At 36.0% G+C, this 12,856-nt stretch overlaps 1 protein-coding gene across 17 annotated transcripts in view; it reads left to right on the top strand.

Moving 5' to 3' along the window:
• The window catches only part of sls (sallimus), a 959,631-nt gene that overhangs the window by 459,175 nt on the left and 487,600 nt on the right, over nucleotides 1-12,856 (top strand). For 16 of the 17 annotated variants that reach the window (XM_069830434.1, XM_069830435.1, XM_069830449.1 and 13 more), the window contains 5 exons: nucleotides 907-1,098; nucleotides 1,565-2,092; nucleotides 5,139-5,302; nucleotides 5,468-5,648; nucleotides 10,897-10,974. In XM_069830434.1, coding sequence (XP_069686535.1) covers nucleotides 907-1,098; nucleotides 1,565-2,092; nucleotides 5,139-5,302; nucleotides 5,468-5,648; nucleotides 10,897-10,974 — 1,143 coding nt within the window. The remainder of the gene's footprint in view (nucleotides 1-906; nucleotides 1,099-1,564; nucleotides 2,093-5,138; nucleotides 5,303-5,467; nucleotides 5,649-10,896; nucleotides 10,975-12,856) is intronic. The other variant, XM_069830438.1, reaches the window with a different exon arrangement.

Raw genomic sequence — 12,856 nt, 5'->3', positions numbered from 1 at the left:
CATTTATATTCAAATATACAAGCTTTCTGTACCATCCTAGAGGTATAGATAAGAAGAATATTATAAATTAGCTGCAGAAGTTTAATTAATTTTCATGCAATAGTTCTTCAGTAAATGGGTCATGAATCATATATTCATTATATATGAGGTCTTGCCTACCTCATTGAATATTATACGACTACTATGAAGTAGCCAATGTGTATTATCATCATTTAATTCGAGAAAAATTCGTTCTGGCACTGGGAATCGATGATAATACACATTGGCTACTTCATAGTAGCCGTGTAATATTCAATGAGGTAGGCGAGACCTCATATATAATGAATATGTGATGTATTAACTGTTAGCAGTTGTCACAACCTGAGGTTGAATATGGCCATAAAGTCATTTAAATATGCGCTCCTGTATGTATGACTTACATTGTCTAAAGTGCAGGTAGTAAGGCCGTAAAACATTACAACGAGAGAAGTTTGGCCGGCACCGTGAATCGTGTCCTGGCATAGCTCAGTTGGAAAGAGCACTCAGCGCGTAGAGCTGAGAGGTCCCGGAACGAATTTTTATCGAATTAAATGATGATAATGGGTCATGAAGTTAGCAAATTTAACATTAGTGGGATGGGTCATTCATACTCCCCTTAATTGACGAAGTTCGCTCCATTGAATACTATTGCCTACAGCTTCTGCTGACGTAGTCTTGTGAGTGGCTTCAGTAAGCAGTACTCGCAAATAATGTCATGTTCTGGCAAGACTACTCGATACCTCTGATTTCTGGGGAGATGTGGGAAGGAAAATGAATTCACGATTAAACCTTTGTATGAATAAAAAATATTTAAACTTAATGTTGATTATTAAAATATGACTATACACTGTATTTGCTTGTAATAAAATTAGTAAATTACTATTTCAGATGTTGCCTCAAAGCATATGAGTGAGATGACAAATACATTTAAATCAAAGGCGAAGCAGTTTGTTGATGATATCATAACCGATGTGAAGACAGTGAAGGAAAATGGCCATGTTGAGAAAGGAAAAGTTCCTCCTGTAACTGATGAAAATGATCCTCAGGCATATAGGGAAGAATCCAGAGTTGCAGAATATGGTAAGAAATTTAAAATTTCATATTTAAATGCAAACAGGAATTGTAGACTTAGTTAAAAACCTTTATGCACTCATTTTATATCGTGGTATTTAATATTGTTGCATAATGCATTGTCTGTTATTAGTGCAGTGACAATCAATAGAATATCTTGTGAGAAGATATTCCTAGACATCGAGTTGGTGATATGGCAGTATTAGATTCTGAGAATACCTGTTCCAAATATGTATGTTATGTCCACATAAATCACCCAGAGTCTAGCCGGGTCAAACCCCGGCCTACTTTGTTGGAAAACTGTCAGTTAATTGATTTAATGAAATTGTAGATATAAGATATTCTGGAAAAATTCTTGATATAATGATTTAAGCACAACATATGTATGTAAGAAAATAAGTATCATGTGTGTGTACTGCTAATTGTTAGCGACAACCAATCAGGTTGGTTTGACATGTCTCATGCTCTTAACCAGGAACGAAGCACATCGATCCAGATACAGGACTCATTTACTTCAAATATGATTTTGGATACGAATTTGGAGTTGTTTTGCCTGGTGAGGGCAAAAAACAGGGGGTTGGTGACAAGAAAACAAAGAAACCTCAAGTTGAGAAGAAAAGAAACGATGACATAGAAGTTCCCGTAATCCACGAGAAAAGTGGTTCAGATAAAAAGAAGGTGCCAGACTCTCAGCCTAGCACAGTCCCACAATTCCGACCGAAAAAATTCACGCACTCCAAAGCTGTAAAGTGGGAGCCGATGTCAGAGAGCGAGATGTCCGAAGCAGAAGGGGATTTGACACTGCAGCACAAGAAACGCTACAGCCTGCCACAGCCTGCCACTGCCACGTTTCAGAAAGCCCCCCACATTTTGATTCCCCCGTCTTCGCGATGGGATCAAGCATCTCCGAGCCCAATGTCACTTTCACCCAGTTTGCCAAGCTTATCCCCACGTTATGTCGGGCAAGGGCCTCATAGCATCACACCTGGTGTAGATTCCACAGGTACATCGCTGTGTGTTGTGTTTCTACACGTGCTGCATGTGGCTTCTCAGCATGTTTGTTTTATGTCTAGGTAGATAGTTCTGTACTTAACGACCTCTTTAAACTACTGAAAGAAGTCAGAATCACCGACATAGTATGGACACGATGAGACAATAATGGAATAAATATTAGCCACCAGTGTAGCTCAGGAAGTAGCGTGTTTGCTTATTGATCTGGAACTGCTCTCAGTTGTGGGTTCGATTCCCGCTTGAGCTGATTACCTGGTTGGATATTTTCCGAGGTTTTTTCCTTCCCAACTGGAAAGCGAATGTCAGGCAATACCATGGCAAATCCTCGGACTCATCTTGCCAAGTACCAGCTCGCTATCACTCATTCCATGGCGCTAAACAACTTAGTAGCTGAAACAGCATCGTTAAATAACCAAATAAAAAATACCAAAATATAAAGAAATAACTTGGCCTCAAAGTAGTTTTGATCTCTATAAATCTCTCAGTTTATATCTTTGTTGAGAAATCTACAAGAAGAATGGTGAAGGTGGCCTTTTATAGCTGATCATAAATTTGACCATGTTTGACTGAATATTTGTGTTCTTGTGCATTTTAAAAATGAATGCAATAACTGAAAATGTACATTGATTTTCAGATAATGTTATAATACGAAGATTATACTTAAAATAATGCCTCTTATTTTATTGTGAGAGAGTAACAAATCGATCTCGATAACCATCCTTAATATCGAAAATATAATTTCAGCAGTCTTGTCTATCTGTGGCAGCAATTTCTCCAAAATGATGAGCATGAAATATAATTATATTTTAAATAAAATATGAATTGATATTCATTTGTGAAAATAACACAAAATAGCAATTTACTCAAAATTGTTTTTATGCAAAGTCACATGATAAATTATATGCTACAAATAGTACAGTATGTCTCCCAAAATGCTCAGAGAAATTACTTTTCACAGAATTACACCATGCATTGATATTTTTTTAATCTAATGCCACCAGGTTGTCATTTGACATTTCTGGTCTCTCCTGGCCATGGCTTATTTGTAACCCACTTCTGAGGTTGGGGCACCTAGAAGGTGGAGTTACGCTGACCCAATAATATTGTGATAGGATGAAAATGAAGTGCCACACGAAATACATGTAACTCTAGTCATATCAGCAATAGAGCAAACCAAAAAGATTTTATTTTTTTGTAAAAAGTTTACTCTTCTATAGACAGAGTCGAAAATATAATCTTACAATCTGTGTTCGTTTTTCGTCACAAACAATTGAAAAAAAAAAAGATCATGCAAGATTACTCTACTGTAATAAAATGATTAACACCTTTTCACATTACGCTGATCAATTGTGTACCAGCAGGAAAATGTCCACAATAGAATATTTAGAATCCCTTCGAATGATCTAATTTCTTAATACTCTTAGTTCTGTAACAAGTACCTAGGTGTAACATAGTTAGAATCTAACTGTAAACGACTGATATTGTATGGTACCTCCTAACAGGGTGCGAATTAAGATTTCTGATGGGGGTGGGGGATAAAATCCTAGATAGAGAATACCATACATAAAATTATTATTGTCCTCATTCGATACGGCTCAACGCTTGGTCACACTGAGTTGCTTGTCTTGCATCTTGATTATAATAATAATTATATCCATGAGCAGTTTTAAGATAAGATGTGTAATTCCTAAGTTATTGATTTTTGTTAGCTTGCCAGTGATGATAATACATGAATATTATTTTCTTTGCTTACTTTATACTGTACTTTACAAAGTATACTCGTATTAAAACAATTATATTTTGTGAGGGGGGATAGAAGTTATCGCTGGCGGGGATGTTAATATGAATTTATGAGAGGGGGATAACTTTCCAACAAGGGGGCAAATCCCCCATCCCCCTCCCCATTAATTCGCACCCTGCCTCCTAATATTCCCATCAATATCAAGTGAATTTCTGAAAACATGATTACATTCTTCTCTATTTGAATATGTAATTTATAAATTGAATTAGGCATTTTTTATGGAGTTAGAAAAATGCCTTCTTGTGTGCAATGCAAAAAAACGAAAGCTTATCTTCACAGTACTTTCGGTAACAGTAAATGTTTTCATTTCCCTTTGGAATAACAATTAAAAAAACTAAACTATGAACAGGAATATTAATGGTAGGTACATTATGAAGAACTAATTTGTGAGATTCTTAAGGCATATAAAGTACCAGTACATATCATCTTTTTTTATCAGAAAATCGTTTTCTCTTAGAAGAAAGCATTGATTGGTTTTGTATTTCACATTTGGTAGGTACTTTGTAAACTGGAACTTTTTTTAAATAAGAGAGAAGTGAATTGCTCCTGCGTTCTTTTCTTGTAATTTGGAATTTTTCATTAAAGGGGAATATACTTCTTATCACCCCTTAATACACTCCTGAGACTACAACATTCGTTTTAGGACTTTGGTATCAAAGAGAGATTGTTGAGAATTTTATTAATTATAAATTCAATATTTGTTTGGTGATAATGTTTCTAGTGTTTGCTTACTTCGTGTTTGTTGTCTATTTACTTTTAATGTATGTGTTGTATGTAATAATGATGTAAATGTCAATGCTCATGCCTTGGATAATAACTTCATTTCTTTTCTATCATTCCATGCTTTGCCTTTTACGCAAAACAGTGTATCTAGTCTTAGTTTTCTATTACTATAATAAGTATCTGTTATGATTCTGACTTGGAAGACACTTTAACCTCTGTCTTTCTTATTTTTAAAATACGAAATGCTCTTATATTAATACGCTTAAATTATGCGAATATTTATGGGAAGGTATATCAATTGCCTACGTGAAATTCTTTCTATTTTCTGACCTACCTTATTTTTACAATTTTGCAACAAAGAAACTGTGTCTTGTATGTGTTGAAGTTAATGAATTTTCCCTTTCATTCAGTAATCTTCTGAGTTTGATTGCTTTGCAGAAATGCTTCAATTCTTTCAGTGCGTTATGTTTCGCTAAAACTGAGTAATTTATGATTACGGTATTTTACTTTTCAGTTTCACCAGGGGGTTCATGGCAGGGTTTGAGTCCAAATAGAGGACCGCGTGGACAGGGACGAGGAAGTACTCCAACACCCCCCAGTACACCCAGCACTCCTGGCAGCACCCATGGATCAGTTGGAAACCTGACTCAACCTCGAAAACCCCCTACCTTTATCACAGTAAGTGCTTGCTCGATCTTGAACATAGGGAGATGAATGAAACATCACAAGGAATCATGCGTGAATTTATATTAATTAAAAGTAACAGAGGGCTTTTGTATCAGTAGAAATACAATTTGTAATTCTAAGAACATGCGTGGAAGATAATTGTTAATGTTTTTCCAGCCTCTTCGTGACATCGCTGTTGTCAGTGGACAGACCGCTCGGTTTGAATGCATTGTGCAGGCAGAACCCCCACCAAATATTCTCTGGTCAAAGAACGGCAGGATCATAGAGAATTCGCAGAATTATCAGATCCAGTATAGGAATGGTGTGTGTCGCCTCACCATACCACAAGCATTTCCTGGTAAGTTTGTAATGATCAGAGCGTGAAATTACAAGAGTTAAAAGTTAAACTGTGTTTCAAGTAACAAAGCTTGTTGCAGGCTTTGAGGTTTAGATCTAAGCACAGAAAGAATTAATAAACATGAAATCAGATCACATTGAGTTAAGAGAAATTATTAGTCACTTGCGTAACTCTTTTGTAATTCTATCCTACAGTAAGGAGTTCTTTATGCCCTATAAATGTTGCAGAAGATGAGCACTGTGGCAAATTACAAAAAGTTTTAGATTCTGTTTATATTTTAAGGGGGGCAACTGTAATACACAAAGATATCAAGTGCCAAGCCTCTTGATTAACGTTGATCAAAATAGTTTGCCTCCTATTCAGTCAGGGGAAATTTAGACCGAAGTCCACACCTGTGGAGTAATAGTCAGCGTATCTGGCCGCGAAACCAGGTGGCCCGGGTTCAAATCCCATTCGGGGCAAGTTACCTGGTTGAGGTTTTTTCCGGTGTTTTTCCTCAACCCAATACGAGCAAATGCTGGGTAACTTTCGGTGCTGGACCCTGGATTCATTTCACCGGCATCATCACCTTTATTTCATTCAGACGCTAAATAACCTAGATGTTGATAGAGTGTCGTAAAATAACCCAATAAAATAAAAAATTTAGACAACTTTTTTCATTGGTGATGAAATAAAAAAAACACAACAAGGTGTAAAAGGTAATGAAAAATAGAAAAAATTACATTGCTCAGTATTCCATTATGATGCATTGTTGACATACGATTGCTATTGTAATCAACTACCTATTCATGATGTAAGACTTTTTATTAGCTACATCCATTTCTAGATCATCAACTTTTTGAGAAATAGTCTCAGAATCAAGTTAAACAAATTAATTGACTCCCCTTTCAAAACCAGGTTCACCAGAATTCATGAAGCTCTATATACAGTACCGGTACATTAGAGATCCCAAAAGTGAGGCCGTTATTTTCCTTTCATCCTTAGAAACTGAAACACGTAGCAAGAATCGACAATGAAGCTTTGAAAATTACGCTTTTATTTTGGGCTATAAATAAAACATGAAAACAGCCTACTGGTATTGACATTTTTAGCTTTCACGTTGTATCTTATCACTCACTATATAGCTTTGGGAAAGGAAGCGCTATTTAGATGAGGAAAAAATATCTCAAATGACATCACCATTTCATAATGAGATTAAGAATATTTCACCATTTATCTTCTTCCTCCAAGGTTGTTAAATTCATTCTATTTCTCAAAATTAACTTTAATGACGCATTTTAACCTTCTGAAACTAGTCGAAGAATAACATTGTGATTGCACGAAGGACACTGTATCAGATAAGCAAACATATTTCATTGTTTAGCTTTAAGTGTATGATAACTTGAGGTGATACCTATATAGCCATTAAAATCTCCAAAATATGTTAAACTGACAGATTCAAGAAATCAAGTTCAGAAAAGCAGAACCATACCAAATTAAAAGTACCATAAATTGAATCCTCGGTCTATCATTTTAAGCTTATGCCAGTGAAACGTGAATAATACAGAAGTAGGCTATAGTGTAGCCTACTAACAGCAGACGAAATCAATTTGTAAGAATGAATTTGAAGACATTGGACTATCGAAAAAATGAAGATAAACACTAAAATTACACAAATAGATTAATTTGAAAAACCACGTAACAAAGAGTCTTAAACTCGAAAGGTTGGAGGAGGATCTGTACCGACCACAACAGGTTACTGAGATTTAATACTTGAGGGATTATTACTTACTTACTTACAAATGGCTTTTAAGGAACCCGAAGGTGCATTGCCGCCCTCACATAAGCCCGCCATCGGTCCCTATCCTGTGCAAAATTAATCCAGTCTCTATCATCATATCACACCTCCCTCAAATCCATTTTAATATTATCCTCCCATCTACGTCTCGGCCTCCCCAAAGGTCTTTTTCCCTCCGGTCTCCCAACTAAAACTCTATATGCACTTCTGGATTCGCCCATACGTGCTACATGCTCTGCCCATCTCAAACGTCTGAGGGATTATTATTATTATTATTATTATTATTATTATTATTATCATCATCATCATCATTGTTATTATTATTGTTATTATTATTATTATTATTATTATTATTATTATTATTATCATTATTATTATTATTATTTTAACCTTCTGAAACTAGTCGAAGAATAACATTGCGATTGCACGAAGGACACTGTATCAGATAAGCAAACATATTTGAAAATCTGAAAAAATAAAAAAAATCTGAAAAAAAAAATATAAAAAATCTGAAAGTTAGAATTTATAAAACAATTATATTACTGGTTGTTCTTTATGGTTGTGAAACTTGGACTCTCACTTTGAGAGAGGAACATAGGTTAAGGGTGTTTGAGAATAAGGTGCTTAGGAAAATATTTGGGGCTATGAGGGATGAAGTTACAGGAGAATGGAGAAAGTTACACAAAACAGAACTGCACGCATTGTATTCTTCACCTGACATAATTAGGAACATTAAATCCAGACGTTTGATATGGGCAGGGCATGTAGCACGTATGGGCGAATCCAGAAATGCATATACAGTGTTAGTTGGGAGGCCGGAGGGAAAAAGACCTTTAGGGAGGCCGAGACATAGATGGGAAGATAATATTAAAATGGATTTGAGGGAGGTGAGATATGATGATAGAGACTGGATTAATCTTGCTCAGGATAGGGACCAATGGCGGGCTTATGTGAGGGCGGCAATGAACCTCCGGGTTCCTTAAAAGCCAGTAAGTAAGTATTATTATTATTATTATTATTGTTATTATTATTATTATTATTATTATTATTATTATTATTATTATTATTATTATTATTATTATTATTATTATTATTCACGATTCGAATTAAAGGGTGGGGAGGAAGGAACTATTTCTCTTCTCGTGAAAACTTTTCCCTGGCTTGTTGAATATTACTTTGTTGTTCCTACCAGGGATAAGAGATTCTTTTCCCCATCTCAATTCAGCATGCACATAGAGAATTTCTCAATATTAAAGTTTTTGTACTTTATTTACTTTCATGTATGATTATGATTTTTAAGTTATATAATGATCTCATGTTATGGTACCAGTATGTTAACCCACAAACTAGTTAGTGACAACTAAATAACTTCTAACTTTCACTACTATCTTGAGTGACATTTCGACACAGAATATCAGGCTTCTTTCTGACCATTCCCCTTTATTTTTTCTGTTTCAGAATTGTTGCCCCATTATTACAAAATCACTGACAGTTATGTTCAGTCCACACCTGTGGAGTAACGGTTAGCGTGTCTAGCCGCAAAACCAGGCCGGGTTCGATTCCCGATCGAGGCAAGTTATCTGGTTGAGGTTTTTTCCGGAGTTTTTCCTCAACCCAATATGAGCAAATGCTGGGTAACTTTCGGTGCTGGACCCTGGACTCATTTCACTGGCATTATCACCTTCATCTCATTCAGACGCTAGATAACCTAAGATGTTGATAAAGCTTCGTAAAATAACCTACCAGTTAAATTCGTCCACTTCAATTATTTTTTATATGACAAAAACTTGTTACCACAAGAGTAAAATGACAAATCAGTTTGACTCTATTGCTGTATGTCAGCAATACTGGGTGTTCAGTTCAAAGTGTGTCATGGCTCGCTGTATGCCGTCACGTGGCTAGTCGATGAGCCTAGAGAATTCAATCTTCCTACACTTCCGCAGAGGTGTATTACTTATCTGCCAGAGAAGTTGCCTACCAAGTACGGCGTTCATTCAGAAGAGTACTTACCGATACGTACGGTAACGCCGGTAGTGCCAGGAATGTGAACTGTTTAGAAACATGTACTGAGGTGAGTTTTTCCTACTGTCGGGATATGGGGAGGGGGTTAAGACGATTACTTACGTATTTGTTGACATTAACTTCGACGGTCAACATGGACACGGAGCATTTGATTTGTATTGTGGAATGTTGCCGAACGCAACCGATGATAACAAATACCCTGCGTACGACTTGGCCGCGCAAAACACAGTTCGAAAGAGGTTATGGTAGCACACAGACCATACAGACCGCCATCTGTTGCTACGACGTTCAAGTTATACCGTACACGTTCTCAAGTTCAGATTGAACGCCTTGATTAATAGGCAACTTCTCTGACACAAGAACTGAAACTCGCTTCAAATCGCTGACTCATCAACAGTGACGTCATGACACACTTTGAAATGAACACCCAGTAGTAGAGTGTCAGCTGTAACTTTCAAATAAGCATGATAGCAGTATACCATGGTGCATAAAAAATGGTAGATATCATCATTAGACGCTGTGAAGAGACATGGGAGGCATGTAGAGCTCCATGCTTTCATGAAGTTGGTGCTAGAATGAGATGGCATAATCAGCACCATGCTCCAACTGTCTATTTCCCCCAGGGAATGACCCAATACTCAATTTGACAGAAAGCTGAGTGGATTCCAGGGATGTTTTGGAAGTTTAACTTCTGAAGTTATAATGATTAGAAAAATTCCTCAAATAAGTGGAAAAGAAATTGAGAAGTTTAATTATTTTAGATATTTACAGTATCATCCAGTCTGCTGTCCAAAAATCTGAAAGTTAGAATTTATAAAACAGTTATATTACCGGTTCTTCTGTATGGTTGTGAAACTTGGACTCTCACTCTGAGAGAGGAACATAGGTTAAGGGTGTTTGAGAATAAGGTGCTTAGGAAAATATTTGGGGCTAAGCGGAATGAAGTTACAGAAGAATGGAGAAAGTTACACAACACAGAACTGCATACATTGTATTCTTCACCTGACATTATTAGGAACTTAAAATCCAGACGTTTGAGATGGGCAGGGCATGTAGCACGTATGGGCGAATCCAGAAATGCATATAGAGTGTTAGTTGGGAGACCGGAGGGAAAAAGACCTTTAGGGAGGCCGAGACGTAGATGGGAGGATAATATTAAAATGGATTTGAGGGAGGTGGATTGTGATGATAGAGACTGGATTAATCTTGCACAGGATAGGGACCGATGGCGGGCTTATGTGAGGGCGGCAATGAACCTTCGGGTTCCTTAAAAGCCATATGTAAGTAAGTAAGTAAGATATTTACAGTAAAAGTTGAGATGCAATAAAAAAATCTCCCCTCTTCTCGTTCAAAAAAATTAATTCTAACCCAGTGAATAAAGACAGCCTTCGTTAATGTCACTAACTTAATGTGCTGGAAGATGATGAAGGATGTTTGATTTGTTTACAGAGGATGGAGGGTCGTATACTTGCACAGCAACTAACATGCTTGGCACAATTGGAACTACAGGCACATTGCAAGTTCCAGGTGAGAGACGATCAGTACGTATATGATTATGTTGGAAGAATAAACAGAATACTGTTGGTATTATGAAAGAATCACTAAAGTTCAGTATTTAAGTTTAGTTTTCTTTTGTGATTATGAGGTTCTAGTCAGTGAACAGATATGAGATAAATGTATCAACGGATTAGTTTTAAAAAGATCAGTGTCGGATTTTGTTAATTAATATCTTCAAGTGCATTAGCATGTTGTACTTAATGTAACTTCACTGGAAACTTGATAATACTCATGTATAAGAGATGTTAAGTGATTTTTTAAGTATTTATAAGCTGTCATATACTTCATATTGAGGTTATGGATGTGAATGAGCTGTATTGCAACAGACATTGTGTGCCTCTCGTTACTATAAGTAGTGTTTTTATGTATCTTTATATTGAATTTTATACTTAAGCTTTAGTGATTGCATTTTTGAGGTTATGGCAGAGCAGAATGAGGTGTTGGGGTGCACGTTGGGTACCTGGCATTTGGGCTGCACGCAGTATATGTAGATTGGTGATGGGCTTATGCAACTGTAATTCACGGTCCATGGATATTTGGCAACACAATGTAGGTTTTATAAACTTCTCTATGCATATCCAATTTGCAATTGTGTGCAAAATTGTAAGCATATCTAACATGAAATAGCATTCAGAAATAAATTATTGCAAACTGCTTCATTTTAAGAAATTGCTTTTACATTTATTGTGAATGTAGCATTATTTCTTGTAAATAAAGGATAATAGTGACTTATTTTACGGAGATATGTTCATTATGAATATTTTAGACCTTATTACCACTGGACCTTTTCACACTATCACTTCTATAGCCATCTTATTCCCATAGTGTAAGATGCTACTAACACTAGTTCAATTCTTAGTGGTGATTCACACTTACTTTTCTGCCGTGTAGTGATTGCTTTCCAATACCTCCAGCAGTGGCTTATCGTAAAATTGTGGTTTCCTTCCCTGCAGACATTTTTTGGGGCTCCTTGACTCATTAACAAGTAGACACGTCCATGTCACTTCTTCCTTATGTAATGCAGACTAATATCGTTCTAGAGCACAATAAAAAGTGATAGATAAGTAAAAAATTAAATTAAGGGATTACAAATAGTAGGGAAATTCATAAGAATTCAACTTTCCGTTGTAGAATAACAAAGGCAATCGCGATGTCACTGGCCTTCATGTAGGGTCAGCTAAGATTTTTCTGGAATTTTTTTAGTCTGGCAGATTTTAAACTCATGTCTATGATGAAGACATCTGTAAGACAGAAAATGCCTCTTCAACCTTAATAATAGTGTACTGAGAATATTTCTTACATCATTCCTACCTTCAATAACCACCATCAGTTGTTAGACTGCAGAGACACACTTGAAGGTAGGAGCTATAGAAGGATATCACAAAAGTTGTTGAGAATTTTGCTTACATTATTAGTCAGCTCTTCGTTTTTTTCATAAACTTATGTGACATAGAACTTCATCTTTATTAACCTTGGTTGAGTTTGAACTCATGATAATGGGGGTCGTAGGAAAGCATGATAGTCACGACGACATTTTTCTAAGCATTAGAGAGTTCAGAAAGTGATTTGAGTATTTAAGCAATCTGTTGTTAACTTCATTTCAGGTGTTTGCATCCATCTAGCTTACATAAATATTCACAAGAGTTTTAATAAATGATATGAGTTCTGCTCTGAAAGCAGAGAATTCAATATATTCCTATAAAAGATATCCTACAAATTTATTTTACAGTCTTTAAATTTCCTTTTAGTAAATTTTATGCACTTTCTTATTTAAATGATTTAGCATTTCTATTAAGTCACATAATGTAGTCTGCAGACTATTGTATCAACGGAATTATGATATACAAGATGG

The sequence above is a fragment of the Periplaneta americana genome, chromosome 7 (genome assembly GCF_040183065.1).
Source record: "Periplaneta americana isolate PAMFEO1 chromosome 7, P.americana_PAMFEO1_priV1, whole genome shotgun sequence".
NCBI lineage: Eukaryota > Metazoa > Arthropoda > Insecta > Blattodea > Blattidae > Periplaneta > Periplaneta americana.
Note: the sequence above shows the minus strand (reverse complement) of the source record. Positions and strands in the feature narration are given on the sequence as shown.